This window comes from Polypterus senegalus, chromosome 4, assembly GCF_016835505.1.
Source record: "Polypterus senegalus isolate Bchr_013 chromosome 4, ASM1683550v1, whole genome shotgun sequence".
NCBI lineage: Eukaryota > Metazoa > Chordata > Cladistia > Polypteriformes > Polypteridae > Polypterus > Polypterus senegalus.
Genome location: NC_053157.1, coordinates 180,019,779 through 180,042,183, shown reverse-complemented (window position 1 = coordinate 180,042,183; position 22,405 = coordinate 180,019,779). Strand labels below are relative to the sequence as shown.

Genomic DNA, 22,405 nt, shown 5'->3' with positions numbered 1-22,405 from the left:
TGCCCAGTTTTCCTCACCTCCCACCTATTTATATTCCAGAATAGATATTGATCAGTCTTGGAGACTCAGACAGCATTTCTATAATATATAAAAACATTTTAAACTCCCAGAGTACAGTGGGAAAAGGATCTCTTACTCGACATTTCAGAAATGGAGTAGAAGGCAGCCACGCACAGAATTTACTGTAGATCCATGTGCAAAACAATGAATTATTCAACTTAAAATCTTTTATCGAGCATATCGATATTGTTTGACATTTTCCAAGATGTTTCCAGGGCAAGATCCAACCTGTGAACATTGCAATCAAGCCCCAGCCTCACTGGGCCACATGTTTTGGGTGTGTACCAAATTAACATCATTCTGAACAAAACTTTTTAAATGCCTATCAGACCGTCTTAGTACCACAATCCCTCCTAATCCACTAACAGCTGTGTTTGGTGTACTCCCAGATGGGCTTAAAGTGGAGAAGGACAAACAAACTGGAATTGTCTTTACTTCACTACTAGCACGTAGACTTGTCTTGCTCAACTGAAAAAATCCTAACCTACCTCTTTTAAGTCAGTGGGTAACTGATGTTATATACTATTTGAAACTGGAAAATAATCAAATTGTCACTTAGAGGAGCTGTCTAAAACATTTTAAAACCTGGCAGGACCTAATCAATAACATTTTAGAATAAGCATTTACACTGGGGGAAAAGACTCCCTTCTCTCTTTACTACTCTTAACAGTTTTGCTCTGGTTGTTGGTATTCCTCCCTATTCCATGGGCAGGGGTTGATCTGATTTTAGTTTTGTTAAGTAACAAAGAAGCAATCAAATGGGACATAATTTTGTTTATTTTTTTTTTATTTTATTGAATGTATATATAGCTCAGTCAAAAATACAATCAACATTATATTGCCAATGCTTATATTTAAAATTAAATTAGAAATTCTGAAGGGGCAACAAAGCAATTTGTATGGTCTGGGACTCTACTGAACCACGCTGAGAGCCTTATTCTCCTAATGGAAGACACCTGAAAAAGTAGTGAATATTCCCAGGAGTTATTGACCTGACAAAATTACTCTGGAGTCACAGCATAAAATCATCTAGGAAGCAATAAAGGATCCTAACAAAATCAACCAAACATATGCAGGCTTCTCTTGTTTCAGTAATAGTCAGTGCTCATGACTTTACAATAAGACAGGCCTAGACAAAAAGATTTCCTTTATTAAATAGTAGGAAGCTGAAAGTCACAAGAAGAACATACAGTAAATGCTGATCTCTCGTTTGCCAGGAAGCACCTGGATGATATCCAGGCCTTTTGAGAAAATATTCTAGGGACTAATGAGAAATATATGCAGCTTTTTGGACAACATGCTATGTTAAGCAAACACAGGATTCCACAGTAAGAACATCATACCACCATTCAAACACTGTGTTGGTATTGTGATTGTGCAAAGATGTTCTGGTGCCCCTTGCTTATGCAGTTTGCCCTAATTAAAAAACTATGAATTCTGCTCTGTACTAGACAAATCTTAAGAACATGTTTTGCATAACATTATTCATTCAATAAATGACATATATAAAACAAAGTGTTATTTTTTTTCACTCAGGCACCCTTTATCTAATAATAGATTTTGGTTGAAGACCTGAAAACATTCAGTGCGAAAACTCTGTAACATTCTAGGAAAAGTACGCTGTAAGCTGATGCAGTATGTTACAGGATAGCACAACAAAATGTTTGTTGCATAATGTCATTCTAGCCTGTGTTGCTCCAAATAATGCAGTTCAAAACGATACTGACAGTCCTGACAACCAACTTCAACAGACATATTTTGTTATTTAGCATGGATGGCATTTAAAAGAGTCTCTACAGTTTAAACATAAAGCAGTTTATATGAGAATTGATGTTTGCACAAACTCATTACAACTGAGTTTTTCTTTTCATGTCTTAAAGGCATGACGGTTATGTTTCTTGATGCCTCTAAACTGAACTGATATGATTAAGTGTGGATATTTGCACATCTGCCAAGAGAGGTACTGGCACCCCGTCAAGGGATAACTTAAACTTCTCCTCCACACCTACCATAACAGACACCAGACCCCACAGCCTTGTATTATAGTAAGCAGGTACAGCAAATAAATCAATCTTGAATCCAAATTTACTAAATTTGTCAGCAAAGCAATGCTAAATATTTGTGGTTTTATTTTGTTTCTTCAAATTGACTATTTAGGTGTATGAATTATGACAAAATGCAAAACAGTAAAATAAGCTTATATCTGACAGATCTTTTACATTTTTTTGACTGGGGCATCTTAGCACACTAGTTAGCACTGCTTCCTCACAATCCAAATATATATATTTTAAAGTGACTGTCATATATTCAAACAACATTTTATATTACATAAACATTACCCTAAAAGTGAAAGATACAAAATTATAATACATATTTTTTCTTGATACCAAATACCCCATGTCCCATTTTAAAAACAAATGCTCAATTAGACTCAATCACTGGTTATGCTACAGCTACATAATTGTTGCTATATTTCTCATTAGAACCTTAGAACACTCTAGACGAGAACAGGCCATTCAGCCCAACAAAGCTCACCAGTCCTATCCACTTGTTTCCTCCAAGAAAACATCAAGTCGAGTTTTGAAAGTCCCTAACGTCTTACTGTCTACCACACTACTTGGTAGCTTATTCCAAGTGTCTATCGTTCTTTGTGTAAAGAAAAACTTCCTAATGTTTGTGAGAAATTTACCCTTAACAAGTTTCCAACTGTGTCCCTGTGTTCTTGATGAACTCATTTTAAAATACAAGTCTCGATCCACTGTACTAATTCCCTTCATAATTTTAAACACTTCAATCACGTCACCTCTTAATCTTCTTTTACTTAAACTGTAAAGGCTCAGCTTTTTTAATCTTTCCTCATAATTCATTCCCTGTAGCCCTGGAATCAGCCTAGTCGATCTTGTCTGGACCTTTTCTAGTGCTGCTATGTCCTTTTTGTAGCCTGGAGACCAAAACTGCACACAGTACTCAAGATGAGGCCTCACCAGTGCATTATAAAGGTTATATTATATTAATCAGCTTATCAGTGTAATGTAAAGAAATTTTGGAAAATTCATTGTTGCAACATTTGTGGGGCTTTTCATCTACAAACTGTTTCATGTTCAGCCATTGTAGCATGGTTTGGCACAGTTATCATGGATTGAAAAATGACCAATAGACAGCCTTTCTATGCCATATTTTCACTATATCAACAATCAAAACAAGGCTGTTTGTATGGAAAAAGAAATGTAGGTTATGATTATTACAATAGCTTTATTAACTCAAAAGAATGCAACAATGGCACAGTTCACTTAGGTATAATCTCGTAAGTGCTCAAATTGCCAGCCTTGCATACTCACACCTGTAAACCCACTTTTACCACCCAACGTGCGTGTGTGTAAATATATATGTAAAAAATACTTTTTAAAAACCACACTTATATTAAGTTAAAAAGTGTACTAAAAAGTAAAAAATAAGGCTTTCATACATCACTGATAAAATAAAAGGTGGGGGCTTTTCATCAATTAACATTCAAAAAACACTTCTTAAAATCTTAGCAAAAGCGCCCACCTTTTATTGTAGAGCTAGATTGGTATTTGCCATAGAATACCAGAATTGGCAGGTCCACCACTGGCGCCATGTGCTCTTCACAGATGAAAGCAGGTTCACCCTGAGCACATGTGTCAGACATGAGGGGGTCTGGAGAAGCCGTGTAGAAAGTTATGCTGCCTGTAACATTGTTCAGCATGGCCCGTTTGGTGGTGGGTCTGGGGAGGCATATCCATAGATGGACACACAGACCTCTAGACAACGGCACCTTGACTGCCATTACATATCAGGATGAAATCCTTGGACACATTGTCAGACCCTATGCTTGTGCAGTGGGTCCTGGGTTCCTCCTAGTGCACAACAATGCCCGGCCTCATGTGGCGAGAGTATGCAGGCAGTTCCTGGAGGATGAAGAAATTGATACCATTGACTGGCCCCCACGCTCGCCTCACCTAAATCAACTCTGGGACATTATGTTTCGGTCCATCCGATGCTGCCAGGTTGCACCTCAGAATGTCCAGGAGCTCAGTGATGCCCTGGTCCAGATCAGGAAGGAGACCCCCCAAGACACCATTCATTGTCTCATTAGGAGCATGCCCCGACATTGTCAGACATGCGTACAAGCACGTGGGGGTCATACAAACTACTGAGTATGTTTTTAAGTTGCTGCAATGAAATTTCAGCAAAATGGACTAGCCTGCCGCATCATTTTTTCACTTTGATTTTCAGGGTGTCTTTGAATTCAACCCTCTGTAGGTTGATAATTTTCATATCTATCAAACAATGTGGCATCTTTTTGTTCCAAACACATTAATTACCTAGTCCATATTAGTATAGATATCCACCATTATTTTTTTTTTCCCATTCAGATCTAATATTCCTTAAATATATACATTTTATATATATCTACATTATATATATATATATTGTCACACACGTGCGCATGGGAGGCAGCTAAAGGGCTTGAGTGAAGGCAGTTCGGAGGCATGCGGGGTGTGGCAGAGTGCACTGACTCTTTTCTCCCTTGCCTGTAGACCATCCCGGGGATTTCACCTGGATCTCCTGACATCACTTCGGGACTGAGCCAATGGAAGTCGGCCACACCAGCTCCAGTCCCTCTGATGTCACCTCGCTACTGAGCCAATGGTGGAAGACCACGTGCCAGATCCATCGACCTCACTTCCTGTCTCCCCTTTAAAACCTGCCCCTTTTCCTTTGTTTCTTTAGTCTTGTTTTGGACTCGGTTGTGTGCACTTCAGTGCTCTGTATTTTGTTAAAGAAAAACGACTTTTGCAGCCAGGATACCACAATATACGGGTGGCTGCCCCAACTCTTTATCTGTCAATGTCTCGTTCTTGTGACAGTGGCGTAGTCGGCAGGATGGAGAAGTCCCAGAGGAGAAGGGGACAGGACCTGCAATATACCCAGGTGGGGCGTGCGGGGCCGAGTATTCAGGCGGGAGGGTGCCCGTGGTTGGCGTGACCGGTGCGGGCTCCGCTCCCGGCACTCATAACTAGCCCATCTGGAGTGGCCAGGGGTGTGCGGGTGGGGCTCACAGAATTGGGCTGCCCTGGAGGGAGGCAAAGGGACTCAGTATGCTCTCTTGGGGAGAGTGCCTGCCTCCCCCTGAAACCAAAGCCCCATTTACCACCTAGGGGTGCCCCAGACTGGCAGGTGAATAAAATAAAAATGGAGGTTGGACCCTGAACGGCCAACCAACAAACAAGCCTGGTCCTTATGGGCAATGGTAGGGCATTGGCTACGGCCATTTGAAAACACGCCCTACCAAATAATAGAGCAGGTAGCTTGCTATCTGCTCCTGGAAGCGCTTCCCGTGGCTTCACCCAGCGGTTTGGGGCGGCGGTTCAAGAACATGCTGAGCTCATAGAGCTTATGGAGCGCAGAGGCGGCCTCACACTCTGGGGAGCAGAACCGTCCTCATGTCAAACTCAGCCGTGCGTTCCAAGACCTAGCCCCACCCTGTACAATCCGGAGCCGTATGGCGTCCGCGGGCGGCGCGCAAAACCGCTTGGAGGCAAGGAGGAATGCAGGTGGAGGGTGAGGAGGGTTGGTGTGCTCTGGCTAATCCGTTGGCGGTCCCACATACTGGCGTGGTGATCGCCAGCGGACACAAGACCACAGGTTTGTTCGACTCCGGCAGCAACATTTCAATTGTTGCCCGCCGCTTTTGCAACCGCAACAGTGGCTAAATTTAAGACCGGTATAACCTGTGTCCACGGAGACATCCGCTGGTACAGGTCCGCCGCTGTGTCATCAGTTACGGAGGGTCAGTTCGTAAGCTCACCGTAGCCGTCCTACCTGATCCTCCACACCCGGTGATACTAGGGCGGGACTGGTCTAAAATCAAAGCGGTGAGACACATACCACTCCGGGGTTAATTTGGGCCTCGTTATGGGCGGAGATAACCCGTCTCAAGCTGCCTCCACGCCGTGTAATCAGCCGGCAGAGAGAGCGAAGCAGTCGCCCTGACTGGCGTGGCAACTCCGGCCGTCGCGGGCTAACACGTCATCCACCAACGCCGGCGGGAGCGGGAGGAAACCCCCATTGAGGTCGCGCTGACCCTCTCTCCGTGTTGCGGTTCCAATTTAAAAAGCGCCGGCTTCTTTTAGAAGGGAGCAATGGAATGATGACTCCCTGAAGTTTGTAAAAAATGCAGTGGTCCTTGTCAATGGCCAGCGCACTAATCAGTCGATGCCACAGGGCCCCTACTTTGTGCTAGATAATGACCTCCTTTACCGTGTAGCAATGCATGGCGGGCAGGAGACGAGGCTGCTGCTAGTGCAGCGTACCTTCCGGCGGCAGGTCTGTGAGCTAGCACACGCCCACCTCCTAGGTGGCCACCTGGGCACCGAAAAAACTCTGGAGCGGATCAAGCTCCGTTTCTACTGGCCAGGAATAAATGAGGAGGTTCGCCGCTTTGCGCTTCCTGCCCGGAGTGTCAACTGCGACAAATTCCTAGGAGGGACCGTGCTCCTCTCATTCCTATTCCACTGATTGACGTTCCCTTCCACAGAATCGGGGTCGACCTGGTGGGACCCCTGGAGCCCTCAGCCCGAGGACACAAGTACATTTTAGTCCTCGTGGATTACGCTACACGATACCCGAAGCTGTTCCGTTGCGCTCAGCTACCTCTAAAGCATCGACGGGAATTACTAGGGGTATTGGCGTGGGGATCCCCAAAGAAGTCTTGACAGACCAGGGGACCCCCTTCACCTCGGAAACGTTCAAGGAGACTGCCAGATTACTGAAAATAAAGCATTTAAAGACCTCGGTGTATCATCCTCAAACCGGCGGATTAGTAGAGAGGTTTAATCAAACTCTCAAGCAAATGCTGCGTAAGGTGGTCAGCGAGGATGGAAGGAACTGGGATCAGCTCCTCCCCCTCGTCCTTTTTGCCTATCGGAAGTCCCACAAGCCTCCACGGGGTTCTCCCCTTTTGAACTACTATACGGGCGACAACCTCGGGCATATTAGATATTTTGAAAGAAGGCTGGGAAGAAGAGGCTCTTCCCTCCACAAACATACTGGAGTATATCGCGCAGTTTCTGCGATAGATTTGGAAAAATTCGCCTGTCCTTAAAAGTCACATGGAGGAGGCTCAAGCAGCACAGGCCGGTACTACAACCGCGCACGTCTCTTGGGAGTTCCGCCCGGAGATCGGGTCATGGTCCTAGTGCCTACCTCCCACTCTAAATTGCTTGCCCACTGGCAGGGCCCCTATGAAGTTAAGGAGAGGAAGGGACTGGTCGACTATTTGGTGAGTCAACCCAATCGTCGGCCAAAGGAGCGGGTTTATCATGTGAACCTGCTGAAACCGTGGAAGGACAGGGACCCGATCCCTCCTCCGGCCAGCCCGCTCACTCTTCGCCACACACACGACCTTAACCGCACGGACTTAAGTCCCAGACAGCGGCAGGAGCTGGAAACAGTTATCCGGACCGTCGGGAGGTAGTCAGTGAGAACCCGGAAGGACCTCTCTGATTGAGCACAACATCGTGACAGAGCCGGGGTTGTTGTCCGAGAACGCCCGTATCGTCTTCCGAGGCAAAAGGCTGAAGTGGAGCTTGAGATCAAGCGCATGCTGGAGCTAGGTGTGATTGAGGAAAGTTATAGTCCCTGGTCCAGCCCCATTGTGCTCGTCGGTAAGCCTGGCGGAAGTTGGAGGTTCTGCAATGACTTCCGTCGGCAATCAAGTCTCCCAATTTGATGCTTATCCAATGCCACGCGTGGGCGACCTCCTCGAGAGGCTTGGACAGGCTCAATACCTGACCACACTTGACATGACGAAAGGGTACTGGCAGGTTCCTTTAACGGACTCCGAAGGTAAAACGCGTTTAGTACCCCTAGCGGACACTGGCAGTATCGTGTCCTTCCATTTGGGTTACGGGGCTCCAGCAACCTTTCAGCGTCTGGTGGACAAAGTGCTTCGCCTCATAACTCATACAGTGCTGCCTACCTGGATGGCGTGGTCATCTATTCCAGCACATGGAAGGAACACCTACAGCATGTCCAAGCGGTATTACGGACACTTGGTGAGGCGGGCTCGGATTAATCCCAGAAATGCTTCTTGGATTAAGCGAGCCAAATATTTAGGCTACCTGGTGGGTCGGGTACCGTAAGGCCACAGTGCTCCAAAATTGATGCCATTCTGAAATGGCCCGTCCATGAACCAAGCGGCAAGTCCAAGCCTTTCGGGTTAGCGGGTACTACCGCCGGTTTGTACCCGGTTTTGGAGAGCGCGCCTTGACTGATTTAACAAAGAAGAGGGCCCGAACATTGTGGTATGGACTGAAAAACAGGCTGCATTTGGTGACTTAAAGCAGGCCCTTACGTCCACACCTGTTTTGATGGCACCTAACTTTTCTTTGCCTTTCATCCTCCAGACGGACGCTTCGGACACAGGCCTGGGCGCGTGCTGAGCCAAAGCGTCGATGGTGTGGAGCACCCCATCATGTTCCTGAGCGGAAACTGTTGGACCGGGAGACCAGGTATGCTGCGGTGGAGAGGGAGGCTCTGGCGATTAAATGGCGATTACTCAGCTGAGGTACTACCTGTTGGGCCGGGAATTCACCCTTGTCACGGACCATGCACCCCTACAGTGGATGGCCCTCCACAAGGAGTCGAATCCGCGGGTCACCCGGTGGTTTCTTGACCTGCAGCCGTACAAGTTTTGACTCGTTCATCGTCGGGGCTCTCCGCCAACGCTGATGCTCTTTCTCGGGTTCACGACCTCTCGGTTAGGGTCGCCCGACCCGTCGGGTCTGGGCTAAGGGGGCCTTGTCACACACGCGCATGGGAGGCAGCTAAAGGGCTTGAGTGAAGGCAGTTGGAGGCATGCGGGGTGTGGCAGAGTGCACTGACTCTTTTCTCCCTTGCCTGTAGACCATCCCGGGGATTTCACCTGGATCTCCTGACATCACTTCGGGACTGAGCCAATGGAAGTCGGCCACACCAGCTCCAGTCCCTCTGATGTCACCTCCGCTCTGAGCCAATGGTGGAAGACCACGTGCCAGATCCATCGACCTCACTTCCTGTCTCCCCTTTAAAACCTGCCCCTTTTCCTTTGTTTCTAGTCTTGTTTTGGACTCGGTTGTGTGCACTTCAGTGCTCTGTATTTTTTAAAGAAAACGACTTTTGCAGCCAGGATACCACAATATACGGGTGGCTGCCCCAACTCTTTATCTGTCAATGTCTCGTTCTTGTGACATATATATATATATATATATATATATATATATATATATATATATATATATATATATATATATATATATATATATATATATATATATATATATATATATATATATATATAAACTGCTCAAAAATTAAAGGAACACTTTGAAAACACATCAGATCTCAATGGGAAAAAGAAATCCTCCTGGATATCTATACTGATATAGACTGGGTAATGTGTTAGGAACAAAAGGATGCCACATCGTTTGATGGAAATGAAAATGATCAACCTACAGAGCCCTGAATTCAAAGACGCCCCAAAAATCAGAGTGAAAAATTATGTGGCAGGCTAGTCCATTTTGTCAAAATTTAATTGCAGCAACTCAAAATTGTACGCAGCACTTTGTATGGCCCCTGTGTTCTTGTATACATGCCTGACAACATCGGTGCATGCTTCTAATGAGATGACAGATGGTGTTGTGGGGGATCTCCTCCCAGATCTGGACCAGGGCATCACTGAGCTCCTGGACAGTCTGAGGTGCAGCCTGGTGGCATTGGATGGACCAAAACATAATGTCCTAGAGGTGTTCTATTGGATTTAGGTCAGGAAAGTGTGGTGGCCAGTCAATGGTATCAATTCCTTCATCCTCCAGGAACTGCCTGCATACTCTCACCACATGAGGCCAGGAATTGTCGTGCACCAGGAGCCACTGTACCAGCATAGGGTCTGACAATGGGTCCAAGGATTTCATCCTGATACCTAATGGCAGCCAAGGTGCCTTTGTCAAGCCTGTAGCGGTCTGTGTGACCCTCCATGGATATGCCTCCCCAGACAATCATTAACCCACCACCAAACTGCTCATGCTGAATGATGTTACAGGCAGCATAATGTTCTCCATGGCTTCTCCAGACCCTTTCACTTTTGTCACGTGCTCAGGGTGAACCTGCTCTCATCTGTAAAAAGCACAGGGCACCAGTGGTGCATCTGCCAATTCTGGTTTTCTATGGCGAATGCCAATCGAGCTGCATGCTGCTGGGCAGTGAGCTCAGGGCCCATTAGAGGACATGGGGCCCTTGGGTCACCCTCATGAAGTCTTTCTGGTTGTTTGGTCAGAGACATTCACACCAGTGGCCTGCTGTAGGTCATTTTGTAGGGCTCTGGCAGTGCTCATTCTGTTCCTCCTTGCCCAAAGGAGCAGATACTGGTCCTGCTGATGGGTTATGGACCTTCTATGGCCCTCTCCAGCTCTCCTAGAGTAACTGCTTGTCTCCTAGAATCTCCTCCATGCCCTTGAGACTGTGCAGGGAGACACAGCAAACCTTCTGGCAATGACACGTATTGATGTGCCATCCTGGAGAAGTTGGACTACCTGTGCAACCTCTGTAGGGTCCAGGTATCGCCTCATGCTACCAGTAGTGACACTGACTGTAGCCAAATGCAAAACTAGTGAGGAAACAGTCAGAAAAGATGAGGAGGGAAAATGTCAGTGGCCTCCACCTGTTAAACCATTCCTGTTTTGGGGGTCATCTCATTGTTGCCCCTCTAGTGCATCTGTTGTTAATTTCATTAACACCACAGTAGCTGAAACTGATTAACAACCCCCTCTGCTACTTAACTGACCATATTAATATCCCATAAGTTTCATTGACTTTATGCTATACTCTGATTAAAAAGTGTTCCTTTAATTCTTTTGAGCAGTATATATATATATATATATATATATATATATATATATTGTGAACGCTGGCCCGGACACAGACAGACGGACATCTTTGTTTTCACCCAACACACCATTTATTTACACTAATATTTACAAAAGTCTACCGTGCAGTCACACCCCAGTGCCTCCAGCACCGATCCCCCAAAGTCCAGGCCACACAGTCCTTTTCTGGCCGCCTCCTTTCCTCTCGCCAGCTTTGTCTTCCTTCCTCCCGACTCTCGCGCCGACTGCTGGGAGGCGGCCCCTTTTTTGGGAACCCAGATGGGCTCCAGCTGCTTCCCGGCACTCCTCCGCAGACACGCCCTTGTGTGGCGGAAGTGCCGGCTGCGCACCCGGAAGCTGTCCGGGTGTCCCCGGTCGTCTTCCCCCCAGCACTTCCTGGTGTGGCGGAAGTGCTGGGCTCCAGGGCTGTTCAGGCAGCGGGGCGCCGCCTGGCGGGGGCCACAAGCCCCTACAGGGCTGGGCTTCCATGCCCTACCGAGGCCACCAACGTAACCAGGGCGGACACCCCCTCGTGGTCTGGTGGAGGTACAGGCCCTCCTCCGGTCCTCCTGGGCGTCCCGGCCGGGCTCCTGCCTCTGCCGGATGTGGCAGATGATGGTCTGGAAGTGGGGCGCCGCCTGGTGGTGGCCACGGGCCCCTACAGGGCTGAGCTTCCATGCCCCCTACCCGAGGCAACCAGCGTAACCAGGACGGACGCCCCCTCGCGGTCTGGAGGAGGTACAAGCCCTCCTGGCCGGGTGCCACAATATATATATATATATATATATATATATATATATATATATATATACATGTACTGTATATATACAGTGGAATGCAAAAGTTTGGGTAACCTTGTTAATAGTCATTATTTTCCTGTATAAATTGTTGGTTGTTACAATAAAAAATGTCAGTTAAATATATCATATAGGAGACACACACAGTGATATTTGAGAAGTGAAATGAAGTTTATTGGATTTACAGAAAGTGTGCAATAATTTTTCAAACAAAATCAGGCAGGTGCATAAATTTGGGCACCACAAAAAAGAAATGAAATCAATATTTAGTAGATCTGCCTTTTTCAGAAATTACAGCCTCTAAACACTTCCTGTAGGTTCCAATGAGAGTCTGGATTGTGGTTGAAGGTATTTTGGACCATTCCTCTTTACAAAACATCTCTAGTTCATTCAGGTTTGATGGCTTCCGAGCATGGACAGCTCTCTTTAACTCACACCACAGATTTTCAATTATATTCAGGTCTGGGGACTGAGATGGCCATTCCAGAACGTTGTACTTGTTCCTCTGCATGAATGCCTTAGTGGATTTTGAGCAGTGTTTGGGTTGTTGTCTTGTTGAAAGATCCAGCCCCGGCGTAGCTTCAGCTTTGTCACTCATTCCTGGACATTGGTCTCCAGAATCTGCTGATACTGAGTGGAATCCATGCGTCCCTCAACTTTGACAAGATTCCCAGTCCCTGCACTGGCCACACAGCCCCACAGCATGATGGAACCACCACCATATTTTACTGTAGGTAGCAAGTGTTTTTCTTGGAATGCTGTGTTCTTTTTCCTCCATGCATAACGCCCATTGTTATGCCCAAATAACTCAATTTTAGTTTATCAGTCCACAGCACTTTATTCCAAAATGAAGCTGGCTTGTCCAAATGTGCTTGAGCATACCTCAAGCGGCTCTGTTTGTGCTGTGGGAGGAGAAAAGGCTTCCTCTGCATAACTCTCGCATACAGCATCTCCTTGTGTAAAGTGCGCTGAATGGTTGAACGATGCACAGTGACTCCATCTGCTACAAGATGATGTTGTAGGTCTTTGGTGCTGGTCTGTGGGTTGACTCTGACTGTTCTCACAATTCGTCGCTTCTGTCTATCCGAAATCTTTCTTGGTCTGCCACTTCGAGCCTTAACTTGAACTGAGCCTGTGGTCTTCCATTTCCTCAATATGTTCCTAACTGTGGAAACAGACAGCTTAAATCTCTGGGACAGCTTTCTGTATCCTTCCCCTAAACCATGATGGTGAACAATCTTTGTCTTCAGGTCATTTGAGAGTTGTTTTGTGACCCCCATGTTGCTACTCTTCATAGAAAATTAAAGGAGGAGGGAAACTTACAATTGACCCCCTTAAATACTCTTTCTCATTATAGGATTCACCTGTGTATGTAGGTCAGGGGTCACTGAGCTTACCAAGCCAATTTGAGTTCCAATAATTAGTTCTAAAAGTTTTGCAATCAATAAAATGACAACGGTGCCCAAATTTATGCACCTGCCTGATTTTGTTTGAAAAATTATTGCACACTTTCTGTAAATCCAATAAACTTCATTTCACTTCTCAAATATCACTGTGTGTGTCTCCTATATGATATATTTAACTGACATTTTTTATCATAACAACCAACGGTTTATACAGGAAAATAATGACTATTAACAAGGTTGCCCAAACTTTTGCATCCCACTGTATATATATATATATATAGTGGTGTGAAAAACTATTTGCCCCCTTCCTGATTTCTTATTCTTTTGCATGTTTGTCACACAAAATGTTTCTGATCATCAAACACATTTAATCATTAGTCAAATATAACACAAGTAAATACAAAATGCAGTTTTTAAATGATGGTTTTTATTATTTAGGGAGAAAAAAAATCCAAACCTACATGGCCCTGTGTGAAAAAGTAATTGCCCCCTTGTTAAAAAATAACCTAACTGTGGTGTATCACACCTGAGTTCAATTTCCATAGCCACCCCCAGGCCTGATTACTGCCACACCTGTTTCAATCAAGAAATCACTTAAATAGGAGCTGCCTGACACAGAGAAGTAAACCAAAAGCACCTCAAAAGCTAGACATCATGCCAAGATCCAAAGAAATTCAGGAACAAATGAGAACAGAAGTAATTGAGATCTATCAGTCTGGTAAAGGTTATAAAGCAGTTATAAAGAACATCATACCAACAGTAAAATATGGTGGTGGTAGTGTGATGGTCTGGGGTTGTTTTTCTGCTTCAGGACCTGGAAGGCTTGCTGTGATGGATGGAACCATGAATTCTACTGTCTACCAAAAAATCCTGAAGGAGAATGTCCGGCCATCTGTTCGTCAACTCAAGCTGAAGCAATCTTGGGTGCTGCAACAGGACAATCACCCAAAACACACCAGCAAATCCACCTCTGAATGGCTGAAGAAAAACAAAATGAAGACTTTGGAGTGGTCTAGTCAAAGTCCTGACCTGAATCCAATTGAGATGCTATGGCATGACCTTAAAAAGGCAGTTCATGCTAGAAAACCCTCAAATAAAGCTGAATTACAACAATTCTGCAAAGATGAGTGGGCCAAAATTCCTCCAAGGTGCTGTAAAAGACTCATTGCAAGTTATCGCAAACGCTTGATTGCAGTTACTGCTGCTAAAGGTGGCCCAACCAGTTATTAGGTTCAGGGGGCAATTACTTTTTCACACAGGGCCATGTAGGTTTGGATTTTTTTTCTCCCTAAATAATAAAAACCATAATTTAAAAACTGCATTTTGTGTTTACTTGTGTTATATTTGACTAATGGTTAAATGTGATTGATGATCAGAAACATTTTGTGTGACAAACATGCAAAAGAATAAGAAATCAGGAAGGGGGCAAATAGTTTTTCACACCACTGTATATATACAAACACACACACTCGGTGACTAAAAAGAAGAAACAGGTCTGATTTGGCAGTCCCAGTTACATTATGCAGTCGTGTTGTCATTAATATAAAGGAGCCCCAGGAGCATTTCTTGACACACTTCTGCTGAATAATTCATTCAATGAAAGTACTCAGTGTTCGGTATTGAAGAAAGAATGTGCAGCACTGTTCATAATGGCATTTACTGAGCCCATCCTTTTAATTAGCTTGTTAATTCAGTGGGGCTCTCTTGAAGCGATGTTACCAGCCCAGTTTGCCACAGCACAGAAAATCACACTGGCCATTACAGAGTTGTAGAATATATAAAGGATATCATTAACCACATTAAAAGTCTCTTAAGAAAGCACAGTCCACTCTGCCCTTCTATTATATGGTTCCCCTGTGTTATAAGACCAGTCCAGCCTGTCATTAGTATGCCACCCAAGTATCTGAAGCAGTGAAGTACCTCCACATTCACTCCCAGAATAGTGAGGAGGTGTAGAGGTTCTTTGGTGTGGCGAATGCCAGCAACCAGTTTCTTGATTCTGTTAATGTTAAGTTGTAGACGATTATTTCTGCACCAAGAAACAATACTGTACTCCTATACTGTGCCGTACAGTATACCATTAATGTATTCTCCCCAAAGTGCAGAATCATCAAAAAATATCATGTATTGTATAGTTAATATTCCCCTGCCCTTATATAATTATTTTAACATGTTATTTTCGTTTTACTGTTTATAACCGATTGCTAAAATGGATTATTTAACCCTGTATGATTAAGAAACGAACAGGCGATCGAAAAGACCTGTTGTATGATGGATATCTAAGGAAAAAAGGAAGACTAGTACAATTCACCATTAAATTAAAAATGAGACACGGAAAACATATAACAAAATGTAGGCAACAAACTATATAGGAAAATGTAGTCAGTGAAGCTTGCCGTCTCCTGAGTTATCTACATGTGTCATTCATGTCGGGAGTGTACTGCACATAATGATGATAGGGTGCCAGGAGAACTGAGGTTTGAGTGCTATAAGGTATCAAAGCAAAACTTCTTATGCTGTCTAGATATTAACTGAATTAATTTTAAAACATTTAAACTAGCTCATCTTAGTTACTATTATTTGTGTACTACTACTACAGCTTAGTGTCTTAACGTTTTATTAAAGGAATTATGTCAAAATAAGCATTAAATGAACGACAAACATTTTTGCAATAGTCCATCGAAAAAACTTTTTAGAAATAGTAACTCATTAGTTTATCACTTTTTTCTTTTTGAAATCTTTGATAGATCTATTTTTGTTGCTTGTTTACATGTTGTTGTTAATCACTACGTTACGACATCTAACCACCATTTCGGCTCTACCACGACTGCAGGAGTGCCGTATTTCACGCGTGGAGGCCCACTCCCATGAGGCATCTGTTCTCTTGAGTATCGTCAGCAGTGTCTTTCAAGCATGCGCACATGATAGCAGGCGGAAGGTCAGGGGTAGAGGGCTGTTAGTTGAGCGCGTGCGCAAAACGACTTTTGCTGCTTTTCTTGTAGGTGTTGGTAGGAGAGAAGCATGTGCAGTCCAGCGGAAGACGAATGGCAAGAAATCTACGACGGAAGAAGAGATAGCTGAGTTGTTTTCTTTATGCTGGGCGCAACTACATACTATATCGCCACTCAGCTGGCACTGCTATGAGCTGCGCGGCCGCTGGCACCGTTAAGGCGACTTGGTGATCTTTCCAATTTGGACGGCACAGTCTTCCATATTGTACGTCGTCGGGAAGAGTTTATTCTGCTCGTCAAGATAGCTCTAACTTGCTCTAACAGTCTTCGTACACCACTGCTCTCGTGGTGATGTTCACTAGAGACAATCTGACAGGGCACATGTGTTGCAGTTGCACCGCGTAACCAGGAAGAGGTGATGTACCGAGAGGTCGGAGCTTGCTGACTGTAGTTTTTATTATTGTGATTACCTTATTAGTCGAGGGACAGAGACGCTTGCTCGCTGCCCCTGACGGTGGCGGCGCATGGCACACATCTAACTGATGCAGATGCGCAAGAGGAGGAGGAGGTTCGGGACGAGGATTTAAACCGTAGTTGGATTTTATTTTTCAACATTGGCAGTACTTTTTCTTACACCTTGACCCACAACAGGAAAAAAAACTCGCGTCGTGGTTGCAATAACTATTAAAAAGGAAGATTTGACGACCTGAAGATTGAGTTTACACGGACGATTGGCCACGCAAAAAAGGCGACTACCCTCACGAGCTCGGCGAGTAGGTGGATGGCGCCACTGCAGCACCGTGAGACAAGGAGAGCGAGGCTCCTGCCAAACCGCATCTGCGCCCATTAGAAGTTAACAGCTACTGGTTCGGCTCCGCTGGGCACCAAGGCCACGTCAGTTTCGCAAACACATGCTTCCTGCGACTCTTTCCCACTCGACTCCTCTTTCGCTAGGGGCAGCAGTTGTTTGTGGCCAGGCGGCGATCGATCACACCCCCCTGTGCGATATGTTTGCTTTTTCGTGAAAAGCTTTCGTCCTTGGGGAGTGAGTGACTAGGCAGTTCTTTTAACTTGCCTGTTTCTAAATCCCCACGCGAGAGAATTAAGGCTGTCCGGCGTCCACTGGTTGTTTCCGCTGCATTGTTTTGTTTTATCCCACCCACCGTCATCAGGAACAATAATACACCGGTCTGCGTGTTTCACTTTTCTTGCAAGCCATGTCCACGGACGTCTTGTCCACCGCGGAAGTTACTGCGGGAGACAGAGTAGAGCAATCTAGCACAGTCAGTCCACAAACACGACTGATCTCTGGGGCACCGAAGCCACTGGATGTGCCCGAAACTCGAATCGAAATCTTCAACGAGGGACTGGACAATAGTAACAAGGAAAACAACCAGCGTGCGCCAGCAGATTCGCCCAAGAAAAAGGTTATAGAGGCTCCACCGCCCAAAGTGAACCCATGGACTAAAAAGAGCACTTCTCCGGTGAACAGTACCATCCATGACAACGCCCAGGATTCAGGTTGGTGGGCTTCATTAATTTGATTAGAGCGATCTTTGGCTACTGTCTTTTTTTGTCTAGGAGTGTGACAACGCTCAGATTTTTGTTTGTTTTTGTGCACATTTTCTATTCGTAAAGTTTATTCAAAACACTTGACAAGCTCCAAGGTGAAGTCGTGACCATATGTGTAGGTGTCATTCATCATAGATATTTACATACATGGCTATATGCTTAGGCAAATCAGAGCGGAGGGGCGTGGTTTTTCTCTTGGGACGAGACACCGATGTCTTTTTAAATACTTGGTTTCAGAATTTTTTTTTGTTTTGGTTCTTTTTTTATTGATCGGACTTCAGACATGAAGTTTAGTTGTGGGTAATTTAAAAATTAAACTTTGTCGGGATTAACTCTATTTTTAGCAACGCCTTGCCTTACAATAAGCATTAACGCCAGATTAGGACCTAAAGTAAGGGGGCGGGGTGTGAGGGCGGGGCGTTGGAGTGTCCAATGTTCGCTTTGGTTTGGAGACGAAAGACCGCCCCAGAGAACTGTTAGGTTACTTGGTTGTAACGTCTGTTTTGGTTAAAACGTTTTTTCTGTTTTGTTTTTTATTTTCAAACATACATTTGCCGTTGGTTCTCCATACTCCGTATTCTTGATTATTTTTTTATTAAGTCACTTAACAATTGTTAACTTTTTCAATGTGCTTCCTGTGTCACTTGGTCATTATAGGAGGCATTGTTACTGAAATTTGTATTGTCATCGTGAATTAGTTGATCGGACGAGGCAGATCTGCTGACTGCTGCACATTCAGTCCACCCCCACCGATCAGGTTGCAGACTTGCTCGAGTAGTGCTGACCTCTGCAGCTTCAAAATGTGGGCAACACCGACAGCCAGTCAAAAAGAAATACCATAACATGAATGTACTTTTAATGTCGTATCCCGTAAAGAGATTTTTATAATATTTTAACTTGAAAGTCATTTGTTGTTTTATTTAACAAATTTCACTCGATACCATTTGCTGTGCACTTTGTACAGATGCTTCAAACATGGCTTACAGAGATAATATATCTAGAAGCTGGCCTGTTAAGTGAGAGTAGGGTTGGAAGTGGCATTTAAGCCCTTTACGATTTTGTCTTTTAAATTTAGCTATCAAACTGTGCCTTCGTCAGATGTTAAGACAGGGATTGTTTTCCATGCCCACCACCTGCTCACTACAGGTATAAGGCCTTCATGATTAACAGCTGAAATTTAACTTTTTTACAGCATGCATTTCACTTTCATCTGTTTTTATGATATTGATCGAGACTGCCTGTCAACTTTAATTGTCTAAGATTTAAAGCTTATTTTTGTTACAGGCAGAAAAAGGGATCTAAGTTGACATTTCTTATACCTGGTTTTGATTGTACTTTACAAGGATCTTAATACTAATCTGTATTTTCAGTAGTTTTTATCAAGTCATTTTTCCATTTTTGCTGATGGCAATCATGTGCTTCTCACCTATACACTTCCTCCTGATTCCTTTTACTCCAGCACTTGATAAAATAAATAGGGGCTAGTGTGAAATAATAAGCGAGCAGAGATATCATATACTTTAAAGTACTTGGGTCTTTACAAGTTTCATTAGGAATAGCGCTGAAATTTTAACACGTTCCTTCACAATATTCAATTAATTCCACTTACAAATATCATTAAAATAAAGGCGTTAAACAGAAACACGTCTAAATGTGTATATAAAATTTTTCAGTGTTGTATTAATAAAGTGTGAAACTTTACAGAACTGTCACTAATTACTCCTGACACTCTTCTCCACCCATTCCACCCTTCCAGCACTCTCTTCTTCACCTCTCTTCCACAATCCCCATTACTCTGTATTGTTCATCCCAAGTATTTAAACTCATCCTCCTTCGCCAACTGTACTCCCTGCATCCTCACCATTCCACTGACATCCCTCTCATTTGCACACATGTATTCTGTCTTGTTCCTACTAACCTTCATTCCTCTCCTCTCTAGAGCATATCTCCACCTCTGCAGGGTCTCCTCAACCTGCTCCCTACTATCGCTACACCTCACAATGTCATCAGCAAACATTGTAGTCCACGGGGTCTCCTGTCTAATCTCATCTGTCAACCTATCCATCACCATTGCAAATAAGAAAGGGCTCAGAGCTGATCCCTGATGTAATCCCGCCTTCACTTTGAATGCATCCATCGCTCCTATCACAGACCTCACCACTGTCACACTTCCCTCGTACATATCCTGTACAACTCTTATGTACCTCTCGGCCACTTCCGACATCCTCATACAATACCACAACTCCTCTCGAGGCACCCTGTCATATGCTTTCTCCAGGTCCATAAAGACACAATGCAACTCCTTCTGGCCTTCTCTAAACTTCACCATCAATACCCTCAGAGCAAACATCACATCTGTGGTGCTCTTTCTTGGCATGAAACCATACTGCTGCTCAGTAATCATCACCTCACTTCTTAACCTAGCTTCCACTACTCTTTCCCATAACTTCATGCTGTGACTCTTTAGTTTTATTCCCCTGTAGTTACTGCATATCCCCCTTATTTAATTTAAACATTTAGTCACCACCAGAAGTCATATTTACCCCAGATATCTTACTTGTGCACAGTCAGAAATCAAGGAACAAATCAAAAAATTTAGTGATGTGCTTCCCTTATTGATAAATAAAAATACTAAATGAATTTAAATGTTTACATTAGTTGAACACTAAGCAGAAATAATTAAAAGTACAATATTCATATAAATTCACTGTGTCAAAGTTCTATGCGTTACTCACTACCAAAGGTGATTGAGACATTGAAATGGATTTTAATTATTTAGTTGGTGCTATTGATATCTTGTGTATAAACTTGGGTTATATGACTTTTAATGCTTGTATTGATGTGTACTGAAGGAATCTAAGTTACGATACTGAAATTTAGAAACTTGCTGTTATTCCAAGTTAAAAAATACAACAGAAAAACTGGCCCAGCACATAAAAAGATATTCAGAATATCTAGTACAGATTTCTGCAATTGGAAATTCCTTGAGCCTTGTGTAACCTGGTTGAAAACTTTCCTGTACTATCCAGGCCACACACATTTTTATGGAATATATTTTGATAGGGAAACGTGGTATGATCACATTGCTAGTGCATAAGCAAATACAAGCAGTGTTGCTTGTGTCTAGCCAGTTTTGATAAATATGCCAGCCCACACAAAAGGCTATTGAACTCCTCCAATATTCATATTGTCAATGATTTTCTGTATTAGAGGATTTACATCTTAATTTGTCCTTACTATGTGGCATTCATTGCCAGATCTGCTCAGAAAGACGGATGGGTGAGGAAGATGATTCAACAGTGGATAGCATGACCTGTTTAGTTCTTTTTAGTTCTTCAGAAATTTCATGATAATGAAGATAATAGCAAGCCTTCAAATAAATAAATGATTACTAGAAAACAACATAAGTTTAAAATATTGATAAATCAAAAGATGAATGACATTGGTTTTGAATTTTAAATTAAGTATTACAAGTATCAAGGTAAAAGCTAAAATTAGACTTTTTTCTCTCTATTAAAAAAAGTTTTTCGTCGTGACTATGTTTAATCAGCCTTGACCACTCCCCTCCACACAGCTCACCCAATCATTATTCTTGCTGCACAAATCCTCTGTCTGTCCCACCTCATGACACTCTCAGTGCTAACTTGCTTTTCAACGCAGTTGGTTATAACAGCAAGGCAAAAAAGCAAATTATCTATTCAAGAATGTCAAATTTTAGATTGTGATAGAAAAACAGTGACAAGAGTTGATAATTAACATCGTAAAAAAGAAAATGAACAAAAAAGAGCTGCATATAATAAAAATCAAGAACTAAGAGAACTGTCCAATAAACGAGAAAGAGAAAAATATCCCGAACAATATGCAAACAGAAATGCAAAAAAGCAATGTTTATAGAATGTAATTTAGAAGATAAAGTAATTCATAATATTGTTTGTGATGAGGCGTTAATGTATTTTATATTTTTATTACATTTTACTTTTTTAGTTTTACTTTTTACTATGTTTTATTATTCATTGGTATTTAAAATAGACCGTCGTAGTGAAATACTCAAGTAACTGATTTTTCTCTCTATAATAACTAAAGACCAAACAGTCTTCCTCCTGCCCCATGCATACTCTTCTATATACCATCTCTTTAAATAAAATAGCTTTCTCTAACGAATGGGCACCCCGACGCCCTTTGAGCTGCTGAGTCGTGAGATAACGTGTGCCCAGCGCCCACCCCCAGGGGTAAGCAAGCACAATAAAAAAAAAAAAAGGGGAATTGTATACTACCCTCTTACACACCTTTTTACTATCGATCAATACTTGTGTTCCCTGGTAGCATGTTTATAAATTGCTAATCATATAGCACCTGTTTATATTCATACACAGCTACATAGGGGCTGTTGAATTCAGTTTAATTTCAATTGTCTTTCATATACCAACTTCCATTTTTAACTTAAGTAGCAGTTATAACTAATGCTGAGGCATAGTGCTTCACAGAATGTACTTTGTCACCATTTTTAATCATTTTCTACTTTCATGCAGGTAAGTGGCTAGATTGGCTGTTTAGCTAAGTCATAGAACCTGCTGCATATAGTTAGTTCCCAGCATCCCATTTATGCATTGCAGCATTGTCATCTCAGGTAATATAGATGCTAGGAGGGCTAATCAACACTCTTGAGTAATTCCTCAGCAGAAACAACACAT

General features: G+C 43.4%; 1 protein-coding gene across 4 annotated transcripts in view; it reads left to right on the top strand.

The window, feature by feature from the left end:
- Positions 1 to 16,146: 16,146 nt before the first annotated feature.
- The window catches only part of larp1b (La ribonucleoprotein 1B), a 106,042-nt gene continuing 99,783 nt past the window's right edge, over positions 16,147 to 22,405 (top strand). For 2 of the 4 annotated variants that reach the window (XM_039751705.1, XM_039751703.1), the window contains exon 1: positions 16,147 to 17,663. In XM_039751705.1, coding sequence (XP_039607639.1) covers positions 17,360 to 17,663 — 304 coding nt within the window. In that variant the 5' untranslated portion in view covers positions 16,147 to 17,359. The remainder of the gene's footprint in view (positions 17,664 to 22,405) is intronic. The other 2 variants (XM_039751706.1, XM_039751704.1) reach the window with 2 other exon arrangements.